The 15,586-nt window shown below is 37.5% G+C and overlaps 2 protein-coding genes, 1 long non-coding RNA gene and 5 other non-coding genes across 20 annotated transcripts; 2 read left to right on the forward strand and 6 right to left on the reverse strand.

The window, feature by feature from the left end:
• Nucleotides 1-97: 97 nt before the first annotated feature.
• LOC133695546 (U1 spliceosomal RNA) lies at nucleotides 98-257 on the reverse strand. Its single transcript, XR_009842494.1, has one exon. It is a non-coding gene; the product is annotated as a U1 spliceosomal RNA (small nuclear RNA).
• Nucleotides 258-1,363: 1,106 nt separating this feature from the next.
• On the reverse strand, nucleotides 1,364-1,479 carry LOC133695536 (U5 spliceosomal RNA). Its single transcript, XR_009842486.1, has one exon. It is a non-coding gene; the product is annotated as a U5 spliceosomal RNA (small nuclear RNA).
• A 1,280-nt stretch (nucleotides 1,480-2,759) lies between these two features.
• LOC133695499 (U1 spliceosomal RNA) lies at nucleotides 2,760-2,919 on the reverse strand. The gene has a single exon (XR_009842452.1). It is a non-coding gene; the product is annotated as a U1 spliceosomal RNA (small nuclear RNA).
• Nucleotides 2,920-3,691: 772 nt separating this feature from the next.
• Nucleotides 3,692-3,852, reverse strand: LOC133695534 (U1 spliceosomal RNA). The gene has a single exon (XR_009842484.1). It is a non-coding gene; the product is annotated as a U1 spliceosomal RNA (small nuclear RNA).
• A 642-nt stretch (nucleotides 3,853-4,494) lies between these two features.
• Nucleotides 4,495-5,418, reverse strand: LOC133693513 (uncharacterized). The gene is made up of 2 exons (XR_009842136.1): nucleotides 4,990-5,418; nucleotides 4,495-4,842 (listed from the first exon to the last, which is right to left on the reverse strand). It is a non-coding gene; the product is annotated as an uncharacterized LOC133693513 (long non-coding RNA).
• On the reverse strand, nucleotides 4,610-4,725 carry LOC133695537 (U5 spliceosomal RNA). The gene has a single exon (XR_009842487.1). It is a non-coding gene; the product is annotated as a U5 spliceosomal RNA (small nuclear RNA).
• Nucleotides 5,419-7,030: 1,612 nt separating the features above from the next.
• Nucleotides 7,031-10,545, forward strand: LOC133693780 (bifunctional L-3-cyanoalanine synthase/cysteine synthase D1-like). 9 transcript variants are annotated; one of them, XM_062115099.1, is made up of 11 exons: nucleotides 7,031-7,074; nucleotides 8,069-8,134; nucleotides 8,235-8,344; nucleotides 8,441-8,498; nucleotides 8,741-9,004; nucleotides 9,084-9,221; nucleotides 9,312-9,363; nucleotides 9,532-9,611; nucleotides 9,932-9,991; nucleotides 10,077-10,157; nucleotides 10,238-10,545. In XM_062115099.1, exons 2-11 carry the CDS (start codon nucleotides 8,096-8,098, stop codon nucleotides 10,325-10,327), a joined length of 972 nt encoding a protein of 323 aa, XP_061971083.1. In that variant the 5' UTR covers nucleotides 7,031-7,074; nucleotides 8,069-8,095; the 3' UTR covers nucleotides 10,328-10,545. The 9 variants fall into 9 exon arrangements, with proteins under 9 accessions (XP_061971083.1, XP_061971080.1, XP_061971082.1 ...); XM_062115096.1 differs by having other exon boundaries at nucleotides 7,036-7,091; XM_062115098.1 differs by lacking the exon at nucleotides 7,031-7,074 and adding an exon at nucleotides 7,104-7,171.
• A 1,015-nt stretch (nucleotides 10,546-11,560) lies between these two features.
• On the forward strand, nucleotides 11,561-15,478 carry LOC133694965 (cysteine synthase-like). 5 transcript variants are annotated; one of them, XM_062116671.1, is made up of 12 exons: nucleotides 11,561-11,800; nucleotides 12,109-12,157; nucleotides 12,299-12,351; nucleotides 12,514-12,623; nucleotides 12,728-12,785; nucleotides 13,067-13,330; nucleotides 13,410-13,547; nucleotides 13,636-13,687; nucleotides 14,016-14,095; nucleotides 14,591-14,650; nucleotides 15,003-15,083; nucleotides 15,200-15,478. In XM_062116671.1, the coding sequence occupies exons 3-12, from the start codon at nucleotides 12,313-12,315 to the stop codon at nucleotides 15,290-15,292; spliced, it is 975 nt and encodes a 324-aa protein (XP_061972655.1). In that variant the 5' UTR covers nucleotides 11,561-11,800; nucleotides 12,109-12,157; nucleotides 12,299-12,312; the 3' UTR covers nucleotides 15,293-15,478. The 5 variants fall into 5 exon arrangements, with proteins under 5 accessions (XP_061972655.1, XP_061972656.1, XP_061972657.1 ...); XM_062116673.1 differs by lacking the exon at nucleotides 11,561-11,800 and adding an exon at nucleotides 11,865-11,943; XM_062116675.1 differs by lacking the exon at nucleotides 11,561-11,800 and adding an exon at nucleotides 11,893-11,910.
• Nucleotides 15,479-15,586: the final 108 nt, after the last annotated feature.

The raw sequence follows: 15,586 nt of genomic DNA on the forward strand, positions 1-15,586 counted from the left end.
TCTCGGAACCTTGGACTAGATATCCATATTTCAGGCATCAACATGATGTGATGAGGTTTCCAGTTAGAAATTACAGAAATATGATACTAGAATTGGACAGGGGCCGCGACTTGCGCAGCCCCCTCTACCACAAATTATGACGTAGGCTCTCCCTCTTGGGGAGACCTTAAACCAGCACCCATCCTCAGTGCAATGGATGTCACTGACCTAGGCCATGGACCTTCCTGATCGCCCATAGACCCCGTCCAGGTAAGTATGTCCCTCGTTGTGAAGGGTTTCTTTTTTATACCACATGCCTTATGAGCCACTCTGTGTTTTATCCATGTGGGATCTCACTTTGCATGTGGGAAAAAAAGGGTAATAGATTATGGCCTTGTCCTTAACCTCTAAAACCACAATGGAGATCGATTTCAAAAAAAGAAGTATGTTTGCATCCAAAACAGTTACCTGCCCTGTTTTTATTAATCAAGCTATTGTTATCGATTTCAACAAAGAGTCAGTGATGTCCTTAAGGAGTTTTGGAAGGAGATAAACTCAATGTGAGAAGTGTCTCTGTATGTATACAATCAGTATAAAATCTTGTCTTAATTACAATACATTGGGTCTTAAAATACAAGACTATCATGTATACATAGCATGATATGAGGGATAACAAATTACTATTTTCTATTAGTCCCAGCTCTTATATTTAATAAGCAATGCTCCAATGGTGTTTATCAACAACGTTGTGGATGGTTGCCTAGCCAGCATTGCCGGCGAGCTAGCATGATGGAACCTTGCTCTAGTATTAAAGACTGGCATATAAATTTGGCTGCTTTAGTTATGTTTATTTCACCGTGTACCTTGTCTTTTTCCATATACGAAGCACACTATTTTGCCTTGGAAATGATAGGATTGTACATTTATCAATCATGTAAGATTGCATAAAAAATGATCAAAGACGCAGAAGACAAGGGCTTGATTACTACAAGGATTGCAACAAAAATTCCCAAGTAATTAAATCTTGTTGGTTGGACCGGTTAGTTAAGGGCTCGACTACATTCATGAAGCCTAGGAAGTCACATATGATGTGATCATATGAAAATTATGACCTATTGCCCTTGCTTCTGGCTATGTTTGATCAAAATTGGTTGAAGAGCGTCCTCGTTGAAGCTTCAACTGGTAATAACACTGGCACTAGATTAGCCTTCATCTGTGCAGTAAACGGATGCAAACTTGCCAGCTTCATTGACAGATCCTGCCAGAGGTTATTGATGAGGTTCCCGAGTAGTCAGAGGAGATACGATAGGCATGACTTGCGTGTTTCACTAAACATAATGACACATGGCCTGAATTTAAGCTTTGAACTCGGATTGTCAGGGCTCTTCTTCAAAGGAAGGAACCCTCCAAAAATAGGCGTATGCCGCTATCAGCGGAGAGCACACGGTATTCTTTAGTAAAAGGCGAAAGAATAGTTCGCTCTGTGCTCACAGCACGGCTGCGTACCTTTCATTAGAAGTTTGCTTAGATTCTTATACACACTTGACTCTAGCTCATTTCCTTCTTCTGTGATGTGGGATTTTTCATAATCTTCTCCCTATATGCGCACACGCTAGGACACAAACAGACCATTTGATGATATCAAGAGCTAGAGTGGGAAATGCAAGATCAGTAAAGGATGATTTCATGAAAGTCAAACTGCTAGCAGAATTAAAGCATGTCTGATCAGTGCTTAAAACTAGTGATTTGAACACAAACGGATTTTTCCCTCTATGGACTCTTATGGATTTGATTTACACGTCCAACTTCTTCTTGCTGAACTTTCCTTCTATTAATTTCTAGGTCCTATTAACAGGTATCAAGTGACCAAGCTAGAGACACTTTCCATTCTAGATTGCTCCCACAGGTAGGGATATCATCTGGTGCCACAGCAGCTGCTGCAATGAGGCTAGCAAAGAGATTTTTTGGTTAAACGAGCAACCTCAGAGGCTTTCCTACAGACCCGCTTTACTAGACACCCAATACAATGGTTGTTTCTGAATGATTTGAGCAAATTAGACATGCGTTTTTGGAAGTTTGTGAAGCATTCCATTCCAAGTTCTTGAACACAAGAATGGACCTCAAATCATGACTTCTTTTTTTTTTTCTTATCCGGGTATAGGAATATGGACTCTTCAGGATCTTAGTTTTATCTCCTTAACTGCTAATCAATGAATGCCTCACTGACCGATTCTGTGAGAATTGTTCATAATCTGTCTTTGTAAAAAAAAGCTGGGATATTGCTTAATGTTCATCCTCCCTTTGGAACTTGATTTCACTCAAACGATGGACGTTGTTCACATTATAGAAAGCAACTGCGTTTTCTTCACATCAGTTTCAGTCATTTTTAGCTCGATAGAAAGATAAGATCAGAGCATGGCTGTCGATTTGAAAGAGTCAAGAGCCTGGTTAGAAGCTCAGACGCTCTTTCGTTTGATAAAAAATTATTGCGTGTAAGAAGAATGTCACATATTGTTTAGGAACTACAAATGGACAGGGGCCGCGACTTGCGCAAGCCCCTCTACCACAGATTATGACGTTGCCAACTTGATTTCACTCAAACTGCGTTTTCTTCACATCAGTTTTAGTCATTTTTAGCTCGATAGAAAGATAATACCAAAGCATGACTGTCAATTTGAAAGAGTCAAGAGCCTGGTTAGATGTTCAAACACTCTTTAGCTTGATAAAATTTATTACGTGCAAGAAGAATATCACATAATTGCTTAGGAACTAGAATTGGACAGGGGCCGCGACTTGCGCAGCCCCCTCTACCACAAATTATGACGTAGGCTCTCCCTCTTGGGGAGACCTTAAGCCAGCACCCATCCTATGTGCAATGGACATCGCTGACCTAGGCCATGAACCTTCCTGATCGCCCATGGACCCCGTCCAGGTAAGTATGTTTCACTGTTGCTTCATGCTTTGTATTTATACGCGTAGCCCTTTTGTCTCTTCTCCTGTGTAACCAATGTGGGAGATATAGGTCGAACAAACATGAGCCGGCCTTGAGTTCACCTCCAACAACCTTTCTACTGGTCTTGTTTTACAACATGCTATTATCAATTTATCATAGCTTACTCACGAGCCAATTAATTTATTAATAGGAGACTGGAACTAGTTCTGTCAGTAACAAGATTAATATATCATAGCTTCCTGTTCAGTTCTTTTGCTGGCCGTAGAGGATTTGGTCTTTGCTTTTACAAATCCTGTGTTTCAGGGTTCTATATGATCAAGAAAAGCTCTTCCATTAGGACAAAAACTCCATGTCCCTTTATGGTAAGGCAGAACTCTGAACAACAATTGTAAGTGCCCTTCTCCGTGGAAAGAGAACCCTCGGAAAGGCCTATGTTGAACCACAGCATCTTAACACGCCCACATTTCAATACATGACCCCATTTGATGGAACCAGAAACAAACAGGTAAAAAGTGGAAAAACAGTAAGAACAATTTGAGAAAAAAATTCAATCTGGTTTCTTGCTCACTGGCTTTAGAAAGACGGTTTGATGTTTATGTTTTGTCAAAACCTACTTCAAGAATTCTTTCCCCCAACTCCTGGAGTTCCTAAGACAAATTAACAACCCAGACACAAGCAAACTTTCGAAGCTCTAAAAAATAAATCATATTCCCCACAAAAAACACTAATTTATAGCTCAAATTTGATGACTTGAGTTGACAGGGGCCGCGACTTGCGCAGCCCCCTCTACCACAAATTTTGACGTAGGATCTCCCAGCTTGGGGAGACCTTAGACTAGCACCCCTCCTAAGTGCAATGGAGGTCATTAATCTAGACCATGAGCCTTGTTGATCGCCCATCGATCCCGTCCAGGTAAGTAAGTAAAACGTTGCTTCATGTCTCATATTTATACCCTCAACCCTTTGTCTCATCACTTATTTATTCGTTATGGGATATACTTGGGTGATTTGTTTCATTCTAACTTTGAATGATCTTGAGCCATAAGCACCAACTTTCAAACTTCGGTTTAATGATCTTGAGCCATGCTGGTTTGTTGGAGTTTTGTGAGCCCTCCAAGGAAACCAAGGAACTAGACTATCAGAGGCCTTCGTTGGGATTTTCCCGTGAATCGAAAACCTTGTCTTGTTTCAATAATCGATAACAACCGACGAGGAAGTCTCTTGAGTATGAGACAACCTTTTGAATTATATCTCTGAGGTGCTATATGCTCCTAGTATTTGTAAGAATCTCGAGTATGAGACAACTTTCAGAGTAAGGACATGTCTTGCACTTTTAAGGGTAGAGGTTAATTAGCGATAAAGAAAATGGAGTAGCAATCATTTGTTTCCCATGTATCAATTTATGATATCTTTTCTTGTCATGAATCTGGACATGGTTTGATGTGTGTTGCATAATAAAAATTTACCTTAGACCTTTTGGACGGAAGGCTATTTATGTTTTGAATCCAAGGAGTGTTCATGTCAGAACCCCACATAATGCTTAGAATAGACGAAAGCCAAACATCAGTCACAAGCCAGAGAAGATTATTCTTATTGGATATAGCTATGAGACCATAGATATTCATGCCAGAATTTCAGATTTGCAAGGCAAAACTTTGAGCTAGGATTGTCAGGGGTCTACTTCGAAGGAAGAGAACCCTCCAAAAACAGGCGTACGCCGAGATATACGGCGAGAACACGGTATTCTTTAGTAAAAGGCGAAAGAATAGTTCGCTCTGTTCTCACCGCGCGGCTGCGTGCTTGTCATTTGCAGCTTGCTTCGGGTCATATAACCAATTGCTTCTAGCCCATTTCCTTCTTCTGCGAGGTGGGATATCTCATAATCTTCTCCCTAGATGCGCACACTTGACACTACGACACAAACAGACCATTCGATGAAACCACGAGCTAGAGTGGGAAATGCAAGATCATAAAGAATGATTTCATGAAAATCAAACTGCTAGCAGAGCTAAAGCATGTCTGATCAGTGTTTTAAAATATTGATCTGATAAGTGGTACCTAGTTTTTGCTTCATCAGTGTTCGTCTGCAGATTAGGAGGCATCTTGTAATTGATTCTCGAATGTTTTATGTACTTCACTTCGGTTCCCATATTCTCCTTGAGGAATTTCCCTGCACCAGATTTTTATCACTCGACTGAGGCATCAACTTTCCCTCCTGAGTCTGTGCTTGACACAAGAACACTTGTGGATTGTAAGGGCTGTCAGATTCCCGAAGCATATAACCAGATTTTATCTCGAATGGTGCTAGCAAGCTAAATTTATTAGAGATAGGGAATCTTTTTATTAGACTGTAACTTATTTACAGAGTTTATAGACATATCCGCCGAACATTTCACGATGTACCGGAAAACGTCCTACGTGCAATGAAAGACTAACCTAGACTATTAGCCTTCTTGATCACCCATTGATCACTTGGAGGTAAGAATGTCCAACGTTCTCTCTTTTTTCTTGTTTTCCAAAGTGGAGTATCATGGCAAATAAGGCTAGCTTGCCTCTCCAACAACCCTTTTGCTGGGCCCAGTAGAACATGATTTTTATCATGGCAAGTTAAGAACCAAGTTGTCGGAGAAGGATTCAAGATGTAACAGAAAGAAAAAAGATTCAAAGCTTTTGTGTGAATAAAAGAAGATTGTTTATGGGAATCAAATTCAAGAACAGAGTTGTTAATGTCATGAACCACGTGAATCCTTTGATCTGTATTGGCTGGCCGATATGGTTGGACCATCTGGTCAAGGGTTGTTTACGTAATTTTCTTTTTTAAAAAAGCTAAAGGTGCTCATGCTTTCATTGGAGCCCTCTTTGCTTTTTACTCTGTAGTGAAATTATCTTTTTGTCCTTTACAACACAATACGTATCATCCGGTTCTAACGGTAAAAAGTTCTTTTTCATGGGATTTAATTTCTATGACTTTTTACTTTTTTAGTTGCACAATAAAATTACTTAATTATAATAAAAAAATTAATTAAAAAGAAAGTGAGGGGCTTTTAATGCATTTCAACAATTTTTGAATAGTAAAATACTAAAATTACCCTTTAAATTAACTTTTTTTAAAGTTACTATGAAGGATGCTTTTGTCATTTTATATATATTTTTTTGTAATTGGTAAGTTATCTAGGAAGCATTTCAATTTTTTAATTAAAATATATAAAGATGTTGGTATTTGCAATATCAGCACCAACAAGTGGGAGGTGTTTGTGCTATTTAGACGATGCGTGTAGCATATTCTAGTAACTAAATACCATATTTTGAGCAATGTTTGATGCATTTTATCGCTTTTTTCATGGTGGTAAGGCACATATAACCGCCGCATACATGATGAAGCTTTGGCAATGCTTTTTATTTTTCTTTTTTCTCTCTCTCTCTCTTCATCTTTCAAAACACATGTTGCCCTAGTAAAAAATCAAAATAGTGTGTTATTTATTAATTTTATTATATTTGGTTCTTATTTTTTATTTTTTATTTTGTTAGATTTGATTTTTTTTAATTTTATTATTTAATATTTGATTTTTATATCAAAATTATCCTCTTATTTTATGATATTTCAAGTTTGACCCTTAATATTTTGATTTTGATTTTTAGTCATTTTATTAAAATGTAATTTATTTTGAATTTTGTCCTTATATTTATGATTTTATTTGTAATTTTATTTCAGGTTTGATCTTAATAGTCTGTATTAAAAGTTATTATATACAACTAGATGCATTGTTCATGTTACGAGATTATATATTTTGATATATATCCATCTTCTAATTTTTTTTATTTAATCTTTAGTTATTTTCAATAATTTTTTTATTTTTTGATTTTATTATTACAAATAATTTCTGATTTATTTAGTTAAATGTATTTATGATTTTTTTTTCTTTGAATAAAAAACAAACATGTCCAATCTGAAAACGCTTATACATTCACTTTTTTGTGTTGAAAAAAGAATTTAACCGGCCCGCTAGGAAATGCGGGGTTGGTAAAGAAGCAAAATTGACAAAAGGGCAAAATTGAATAACTTTGAAAAATAGAAGAGCAAATGGATGATTTAAGCCAAACATTAGTCAACAGAAAAGATAGCAGTAGCAGTGGCAGTATCTGGTACGGTTCTTGTTTCTGTAAGCAGTGATTCCACTTCCATCTCGTCTCATCTTTAGTTTACTAATTTTGTTTTGAATTGCTTACATAATACATCTTGGTGGGACATCTTGCTCGTGCTATATATCTCCTCCATGTTCATTTATATTCTTGCTTTTGTTGAGCTGCCAAGTCTTGCATCTTTGTACTGCTATCGATATTGGGTAGTTGCTTTGCTTGTGCGGATTGTCTCTTGATATTGTACTATTGGGTTGTCAGAACCTGCATCATTGAACTGTTTCTAGTGCTGGTACTGGTTAGCTGACCTTTTGCTGGTCATTACTTTGCTCCCTGTTCTGTGATTCTGTTGACTTTTGAGTTCTTGATGTTACTCTGCGTAACTCTTACTCAGAAGAACTTGAAACTTCGAAACTTCTTAGCTCTTGCTCTGGTTTGCACTCCATTTATGCTCGTAGTTAATGATTTTTTCAACAAAATTAACCCAGTGTCTGCATTATTTGACTGATTTTTTGTTGTTGGGCGTTTTATGGGTTGTTCACTTGATGATTTTTCTGTGGTTTTATTGGGAACTTTGCATACTGTTTCTTGATCTATTCCTTTACGGATTTTTTTTTGTTTCAATAATCCATGGCAATTTTTCCATAAATCTTGGTCACCACTAGCTGTGTTGTAAGAAGTTGTTTATTGAAAAATGTCATTGAGATATTGCTTCATGTGGCAACTGGACACTTGGTGGGTCTTAGTGAAATATCTGTTTTTTTTTTTTATTTTATCCGTGTTGATGCTTAGCTGAAGTTTTGAACATGAAAACACAGAACAAAGATCTCAAGTAATTCCTTTATTGTCTGGGAACATTTATTGCCTCTTCAAGTTTTTGTTGCTTGGAAGCATTACGAAACCATCTTTTGAGTGTGAAGTTTGAGGGGATTACGGTATTTTTTTCAATTCTTGGACCGGTTTGTGCACAATCACTTGACGATGTGTTTATCTTGACTAGTTTCTTTCAGATTTACTATAAAGGAATATGGAGGACAAGTGTGCAATCAAGAAAGATGTCACTGAAGTAAATTTCTTCTGAATTACTTGTATCACTTCTGCTTTGTCTTAATGCATAATAATGCTCTTAGTGGTGAGCATCTTCCTTCTTCTGTGGTGTTATGCAGTTAATAGGAAATACCCCTATGGTATATCTCAACAATATCTTGGATGGTTGCGTAGCCCGTATTGCTGCCAAACTTGAGATGATGGAACCTTGCTTCAGTGTTAAAGACAGGTACGCAACATGCTACCTTCAGAATTCCAGTGTCTTTTTAGTCCTTGTTGTCATTAGTGAAATAAATGCACTTGTTATTCCATTTCTAATATGCAGGATTGCATATAGTATGATCAAAGATGCGGAAGATAAGGGCTTAATTACTCCGGGGAAGGTTAGTAAACAAAGTTCTCTAAATCTGAACACGTTTTTGTTGAGTTCGTTGTCCGATATCCACTCTCTACTCATTTTTAGTAAGACAAATTGAAACCCGTATATAGCTAATATATTGAATACTGCAAGCACATGAATGGTTGAAATCATAGGATAATTGCCAAATAGCTAGTTCTAATTGTTGAAAACTTCTACTAAAGATTTCCCTTTTTTCTGGTTGTTTGTGTTTCAAATTGGCTGAAGACTGTCCTCATTGAACTTACAAGTGGTAACACGGGCATTGCATTAGCATCCATCGCTGCAGCCAAGGGTTACAAAGTTATCATTATCATGCCAGCTGCAAAAAGTATAGAGAGAAGAATAGTGATGCTGGCATTTGGAGCTGAGTTGCATCTCACAGATCCAACCATGGGCTATGAGGAGGTCCTTAGAAAGGGTGAGGAGATACTAAAAGTCACACCTAATGGTTACATGCTTCATCAATTTGAAAATCCAGCCAATCCAAGGGTATTCTTCCTATCCGTATTTGTAATATGCTTTGCTGCGTCGAAAAGATTTAGGAATAACTTTATTTTCATTTATACAGATTCATTATGAAACCACAGGCCCTGAGATATGGAAAGATTCGGCAGGAAAAGTTGATGTCCTGGTTGCTGGGATAGGGACAGGTGGTACAGTAACTGGAGCAGGGAAATTTCTTAAGGAGAAAAAACCGGAGATTAAGGTTTTCTTCCGGGGAGTGTGTGTGTGTGTGTGAAGAGCAGGTATCTGTCCTCTAATCTCATTGCATGACTTTCTTTCATTTCACATCTAGGTGTATGGTGTAGAACCAGCAGAAAGTGCAGTCCTGAATGGAGAAAAACCTGGTAATTTCTGAATTGCTTCATGCTGGAAAGTGTTAAATTCTTTCTTGAGATAGCGTGATTAAAATTCTGTTACTATATCAATTTTCATGTAAGCCTGTCCAAAACTTGCAAAGTTCTCGTGATTTGATTGCATCCTGAATGGCCGCATTGCTTTCTTTTACGTCACAGGTGCACATCTGATTCAAGGACTTGGCGCAGGCGTTGTTCCTCCTGTTTTGGATATTGGCCTCCTCGATGAAGTTATCAAAGTAAACCATTTCCTTTCAATTGATAACTCTTAAAATTTTCTGCTTGAAATGCCATTCCTTTGGCTGAGCTTGTAATTTGAATTGACTGCTAATGGCGAGACTATGAGAAGAAAACATGAAAGAAAACTGTAATAATTTTTGTAAATAAGGTTTTCCATCTCAGTCCTCAATTAATAATTGGGTACAGGATAGACAAGCAAACACTGGGTCTAACTGAGGTGGTTGGAGGTCCAGTAGAATGGACATAAGAGGGTAATCTTTTTAACATTTATTTAGGAATCGTGTTACTAAACTTACATGGTGCTGCTATCACACATTAGGTATCGAGTGATGAAGCTATTGATACTACCAAGCTGATTGCTTTGAAAGAAGGTTTGCTGGTATGTCCTAAACTTTCTTCAAGATTCCTTTTCATGGACATCATGTTTCTCCATTTACGATGAAAACATGTCCTTTTCCATGTAGGTGGGAATATCATCTGGTGCTGCAACAGCTGCTGCTATAATGTTGGCCAAGAGACAGGAAAATGCTGGGAAACTCATTGTGGTAAGTCAATGGGCTTGCTTCAAGTGGCATTTAGAAGGCACTGTAAATTTACTAATGCCATTTATTTTCTTGCCAATCAGGTGGTTTTTGCTAGTGCCGGGGAGCGATATATTTCCTCGAAGCTGTTTGATTCCATCAGGCACGAGGCAGAAACAATGACCTTTGATTAAGGTCTTACTGATTTTTCATGCGGGGGACCTATTTAAACTATTGGTTTTTTTTTGCGCAATTCCTTCCTGGAAGAACGTAATTCACACTGATTCTGGACTCGTATGGGTAGGGGCTGTGCAACACAGGCCTGATTCCTTAAAATTGTACCTACTTCATGCAACATATGAATGCTTCAAGCATAAGACTCTTAATAGACTTGTCGTCAACTGTCTTGAAATTCTAAGATTGTAGAACTCTTGCTTTCCAACCTGAGATGGCGACAGCATGATAGATTTGAAACCAAAATGCAGCACCTTAAACCAACAGCATCTGTGCGATTTTGTGCCTCTTGTCTGGTTTCTGTAACCTATTGAGCATGGATATTATGCCCACATTGAAGACAAACTCTCTATATTCCCTTTCTCTCTCCAACTGCATAATAATATGATAACTAGTGGTAATAAAAAGCGGCCATGCAGCAGTCATATTAACAGTGGAGTGGAAAACAGCAAGCAGCTGACAATTGACCTAAATGAAGAATAGCACAAGGACAAGAGAGGTGGACCTGACTACTGACTACTTGCCTCCCTAAATATCTCGAGGTTCATGATAGAGACATAAGATATATTACAAGGTACAAAACAGCTGTTTGACAAGGTAGGATGGTATTCAGTGGATATCAGAATAGAAGAAGAATTTGGAGATATTGCCCTTAGGGTAGGTAGGTCGAGAGGAACGAGGAAGTCGTATATCATGAATAATTCCAAACAAACTACGTTGTTTTCTTCTTAACCTATTAATATTTTATTATTTTCTTGACCTTACGAAGGCAAGTAAAGAAGAAAAGAACAAAGAAAAAATGAATATATGCATAATCAACCACTGCAAAATACTAAAAAATATACATGTAAGCATCCTAAAAGTCCAGTACGCCACTTCGAATCAAGAAAACACGGGAACTGTTCAGAAGAAAAAGACAATCTCTTGTATGTGGATGTGTGAATGTATGTATCTATGCATGAATGAATGCCTGTATGTATACGTATTTATTTATCATCCCACGGCACACGACCACCTCCATGTCACATATTGCTTATTATATCTTGGTATTCTTGTTTCTGTGTTTTAAAAATTAAATTAAAAATAAATAAAATATTATTATAATATATTTTTAATTGAAAAATACTTTAAAAAACAACAAAATATTCCACCGGATGCTCTTTGGAATCCTTGTGTTTTATCCTAATAAATAAACACATAACATGCAAAGACCTTATGTGGTTGTTAATTACTGGCATTGGAAAGTTTGACATTTCTCTGCTGCTGATAGAGGTGCTTGACATAAGGGGGGTTTGACACTATTTTGACTGGTTCAAAATCTGCAATTTTTATGGTTTCTGTACTGGGTATTTGACATTTCAAAGTTGTTTCGCTGTTTCGTCCTCCTTTTTTACACTGACAAGGATATCATTGGACTTTTGAAGGCCCTTTGGGTAGGTTTTTCTTCAACTCTGCATCCCTTTCAAGCTTACTAGATTTCTAAAATCCCTTAGGCTTGGAGATATCTTTCCCTTGTGACAGTGACTAAAAGCTTTTCGTGATTGCAAGTATCTGTCTAATAATTGGAGTAATTCCAGTATTGTGTGCTTCCTTTCTATGAATCTTTTTGTGAAGTCTTATACTGTCAAGAGATATATCCATTTAGTGATTAGTTTTTTATATGATAGCGAAATTGCCTGGTTAATTTTCTAGTTTACCACCTTATTAAAATGTTTTGTTGTTTGCTTAACTGTGTTTTTAGGTTCTAAATTCCAGCTTTTTTACTGCCATGCAAAACTAATTAACAACAGGTACTTACAAGCCTGCAGTCTGCCTTTATAGAACTGATTGAAGAGATCATTTTGATGAGAGGAATGTTTGTGACTGTTAAGTTTAAAATTTTTTTTCTTGCATAGTTTCTTCAATCTCACATTTTTTTTATCTGTATCCAGGTTGTGTAGGAAAAATGGAGGACAATTGTGCAATTAAGAAAGATGTCACTGAGGTCATTTTTCTTCATGATTACTTTACACTTCTGATGTTTCCTTTTTTAGGTTAAATAACAGTGATCTTAATTTCAGTTTGTTTAATTTCTTCACTAGTTTGGGATGATTGTTGTCGTTGTTGTTAGTTTGTTTCCTTTCTGATTTCTGAAGTGTTTCTGCAGTTAATAGGAAATACCCCGATGGTATATCTCAACAATGTTGTGGATGGCTGCGTAGCCCGCATCGCCGCCAAGCTAGAAATGATGGAACCTCTTTCCAGTGTTAAAGACAGGCATGCGACTTGTTCCCTAAAGTTTCTATTTACTGGTTTTATTTTTTTATTCTGATATCTTGTATTGGACCGGCTCGTTTCATTAATCATTTTGTGACATGTAGGATTGGACATAGCATGATCAAAGATGCAGAAGATAAGGGCCTTATTACGCCAGGCAAGGTTAGTTGTAGAGTCCTCCATAGCTAATTAGCTATAGATGTTTTGTAAGAATTGTGATATACTACTAGAGTCCATTTCAAGTCGAAGATGCCAGGTAACCTCACATCAGACCTATCTAGACTTCTGAAATATTGAGAATGGATGTTTGTGGAATTTTACTCCCTTAAGTGATGTGTGCTTACACGTGAATGGTTTGGATAGGTGATCGCTATATTTTGAATTTTGAAACGTATAATTTTCCTTAACCCTTTTCTGGCCATGTACCATCAAATTCATTGCAGACTGTGCTCATTGAGCCTACCAGTGGTAACACTGGCATTGCAGTAGCATTTATTGCTGCAGTGAAGGGGTACAAGGCTATCCTCGTAATGCCAGCGACAATGAGTCTTGAGAGAAGAATTGTGCTGAGAGCTTTAGGAGCCGAGGTGTGCCTCACAGATCCAGCCAAGGGCTTTCAAGGGGTTCTTGACAAGTCTGATGAGATTTTAAATAATACTCCCAATGGCTATATGCTTCGGCAATTTGAAAATCCTGCCAATCCACAGGTATTCTATGCGACAACATCTTGTGGTGGGAAATGGATACTGGAATGCTGCATCTCTAAGTTTGTTATCTTTTGAGCAGATCCATTATGAAACCACAGGCCCAGAAATATGGAAGGACTCGAGAGGGAAAGTTGATGCATTTGTTGCTGGTATAGGGACCGGTGGTACAGTAACTGGAGCTGGGAAGTTCCTTAAAGAGAAAAATCCAGAGATTAAGGTAGTCTTCTGTTTGGTTTGTGAGAGATAGAACAAGACAGCATGGTGATTGGCTATGTTAATGATACTTTTCACTTGTTTATGTCTAGGTGTATGGTGTAGAACCAACAGAAAGTGCAGTCTTGAATGGAGGAAAACCCGGTGGGAACTCTTTATGTTATTCTTGATTTTATAGCTATTTAAAACTGCACAAGGAAACTTGTAATTCAGATTTTCACAAATTTACTGTTTCTGTATTTAAAAGAAGAGGAAGCATAAATTGATTACCAAACTAGATGTTCACTGTTGATTAACTGACCGAGACTACTATGTAGTAATAAATTTGCAGATTGGTAGTCATCTAGTTGATCATGGAGATGTGCTGCTGATCTGATTGCATTTTAACTTTTAACTAGGATTTTAATATCCACAAATGTTGACCTTAATTAGTGATTGACCTTAATTACTGATGTATTTTCACATGTGAAAGGTTCACATTGGATCCAAGGAATCGGTGCTGGTGTTGTCCCTCCTGTATTGGATGTTGACTTACTTGATGAAGTTGTTCAAGTAAGTATAAAATCCCTTCTTATTCCACTTTCACTGAATTGAACATACATAATCATCTGCTTGAGCTGCAGTCCTGCTATATTCTTTTTCAATGTTCAAGAATCAGTTCACCCAGAGAACTATCCAAAGTCCCATTCTAGGTTTGACCTTGGCAGATCCCTTTCTATGGAGCACAATATTTTTCTTTGGCCTTGCATACATGTCTTTACCAAGTTCATGATCCCAACCCAGAGTGGCTATGCCACCCCACAACTTTAATATTGGAGTAGTTTCTTGGTCATTCAGACATCACAGTTTGATGCTTATTTGACTGCAATTCTGGTGCATTTCAGGACCTAAGGACTAGTTTAAAAGGGAGTTTTTTTCTTTGGGGAACTCTTTTTTCTGGTTTTAGTTTTCTTTTTCTGATATTACAGAAAAGGAGAAACTCTCTTAAAACAAAAACGATATGAACATATTACTTTCATTAACTTCAGCGTTGCTTGGACTCTTTAGGTGTCAAGTGAGGAAGCCATTAATACAGCTAAACTGCTTGCCTTGAATGAAGGTTTGCTGGTAAGTTGACAAGTACTATCTCATTTGTGTTGTTGTTTTGTATAAAGACAAGGGGCAAAGGACTCTCAATCATTCTCTGCAATTTCTCAGTGATTTATTGGCTCTCACTAACAATGCAGAGTAGAGTACATAGCTTATATAGTCTTGATAAGAAAATTCTAGTTGTGACAGTACACTGTATCAAGTATTCTTGCTAGCATTCATTGAACAAGTTTAATACTTATCATTGATGGTCTTCAAAAATGATAGTCCCTTTTCTATTATCACAAGAGACTTTGCATTCGGTCCACCTTGCTTTCACCTTATGATACAGATTATGAAATTGTTTTTTTTTCTCTCTTTTCCCACACAGGTAGGGATTTCATCTGGTGCTGCAGCTGCCGCGGCAATAAAGGTGGCAAAGAGGCCAGAAAATGCTGGGAAACTCATCGCCGTGAGTGTGATTTTCTTCTTTAAATTTGGCACTTGAACTGCCTTGTAATTTAGTAACACTCACACACACTAAATCCAATTCCATTTACTTAGTCATGCATTTTGCTTTTCATGCAGGTGATTTTCCCCAGCGCTGGCGAGCGCTATTTGTCTTCTGTACTGTTTGATTCCATTAGGGAAGAGGCAGAAAAGATGAGCTATGATACTTGAGATGCTACACAAATTTTGGAGAACACTGCTTATAATTTCTGTGTCAATGGCTCAAAAATAATCAAATTGCTGCCCACTTGTTCGAATCATATTCTTAGCTGCAACATGAACTGGAAATCAGAAGACATTGATTAGTGACATTTCAAATGATTTTTCATGATGATATAAAACTGTTGTTGTTGTACACATGCATCCTCCCCATCATTTTCAGCTTTTTTTCGCAGTGTTCACTAAAAGAATTGTCTCAAGGCCTTTTTCTTCTGAATTATCCAAGCCTGATTATTCTTGCTGATG

This window comes from Populus nigra, chromosome 5, assembly GCF_951802175.1.
Source record: "Populus nigra chromosome 5, ddPopNigr1.1, whole genome shotgun sequence".
NCBI lineage: Eukaryota > Viridiplantae > Streptophyta > Magnoliopsida > Malpighiales > Salicaceae > Populus > Populus nigra.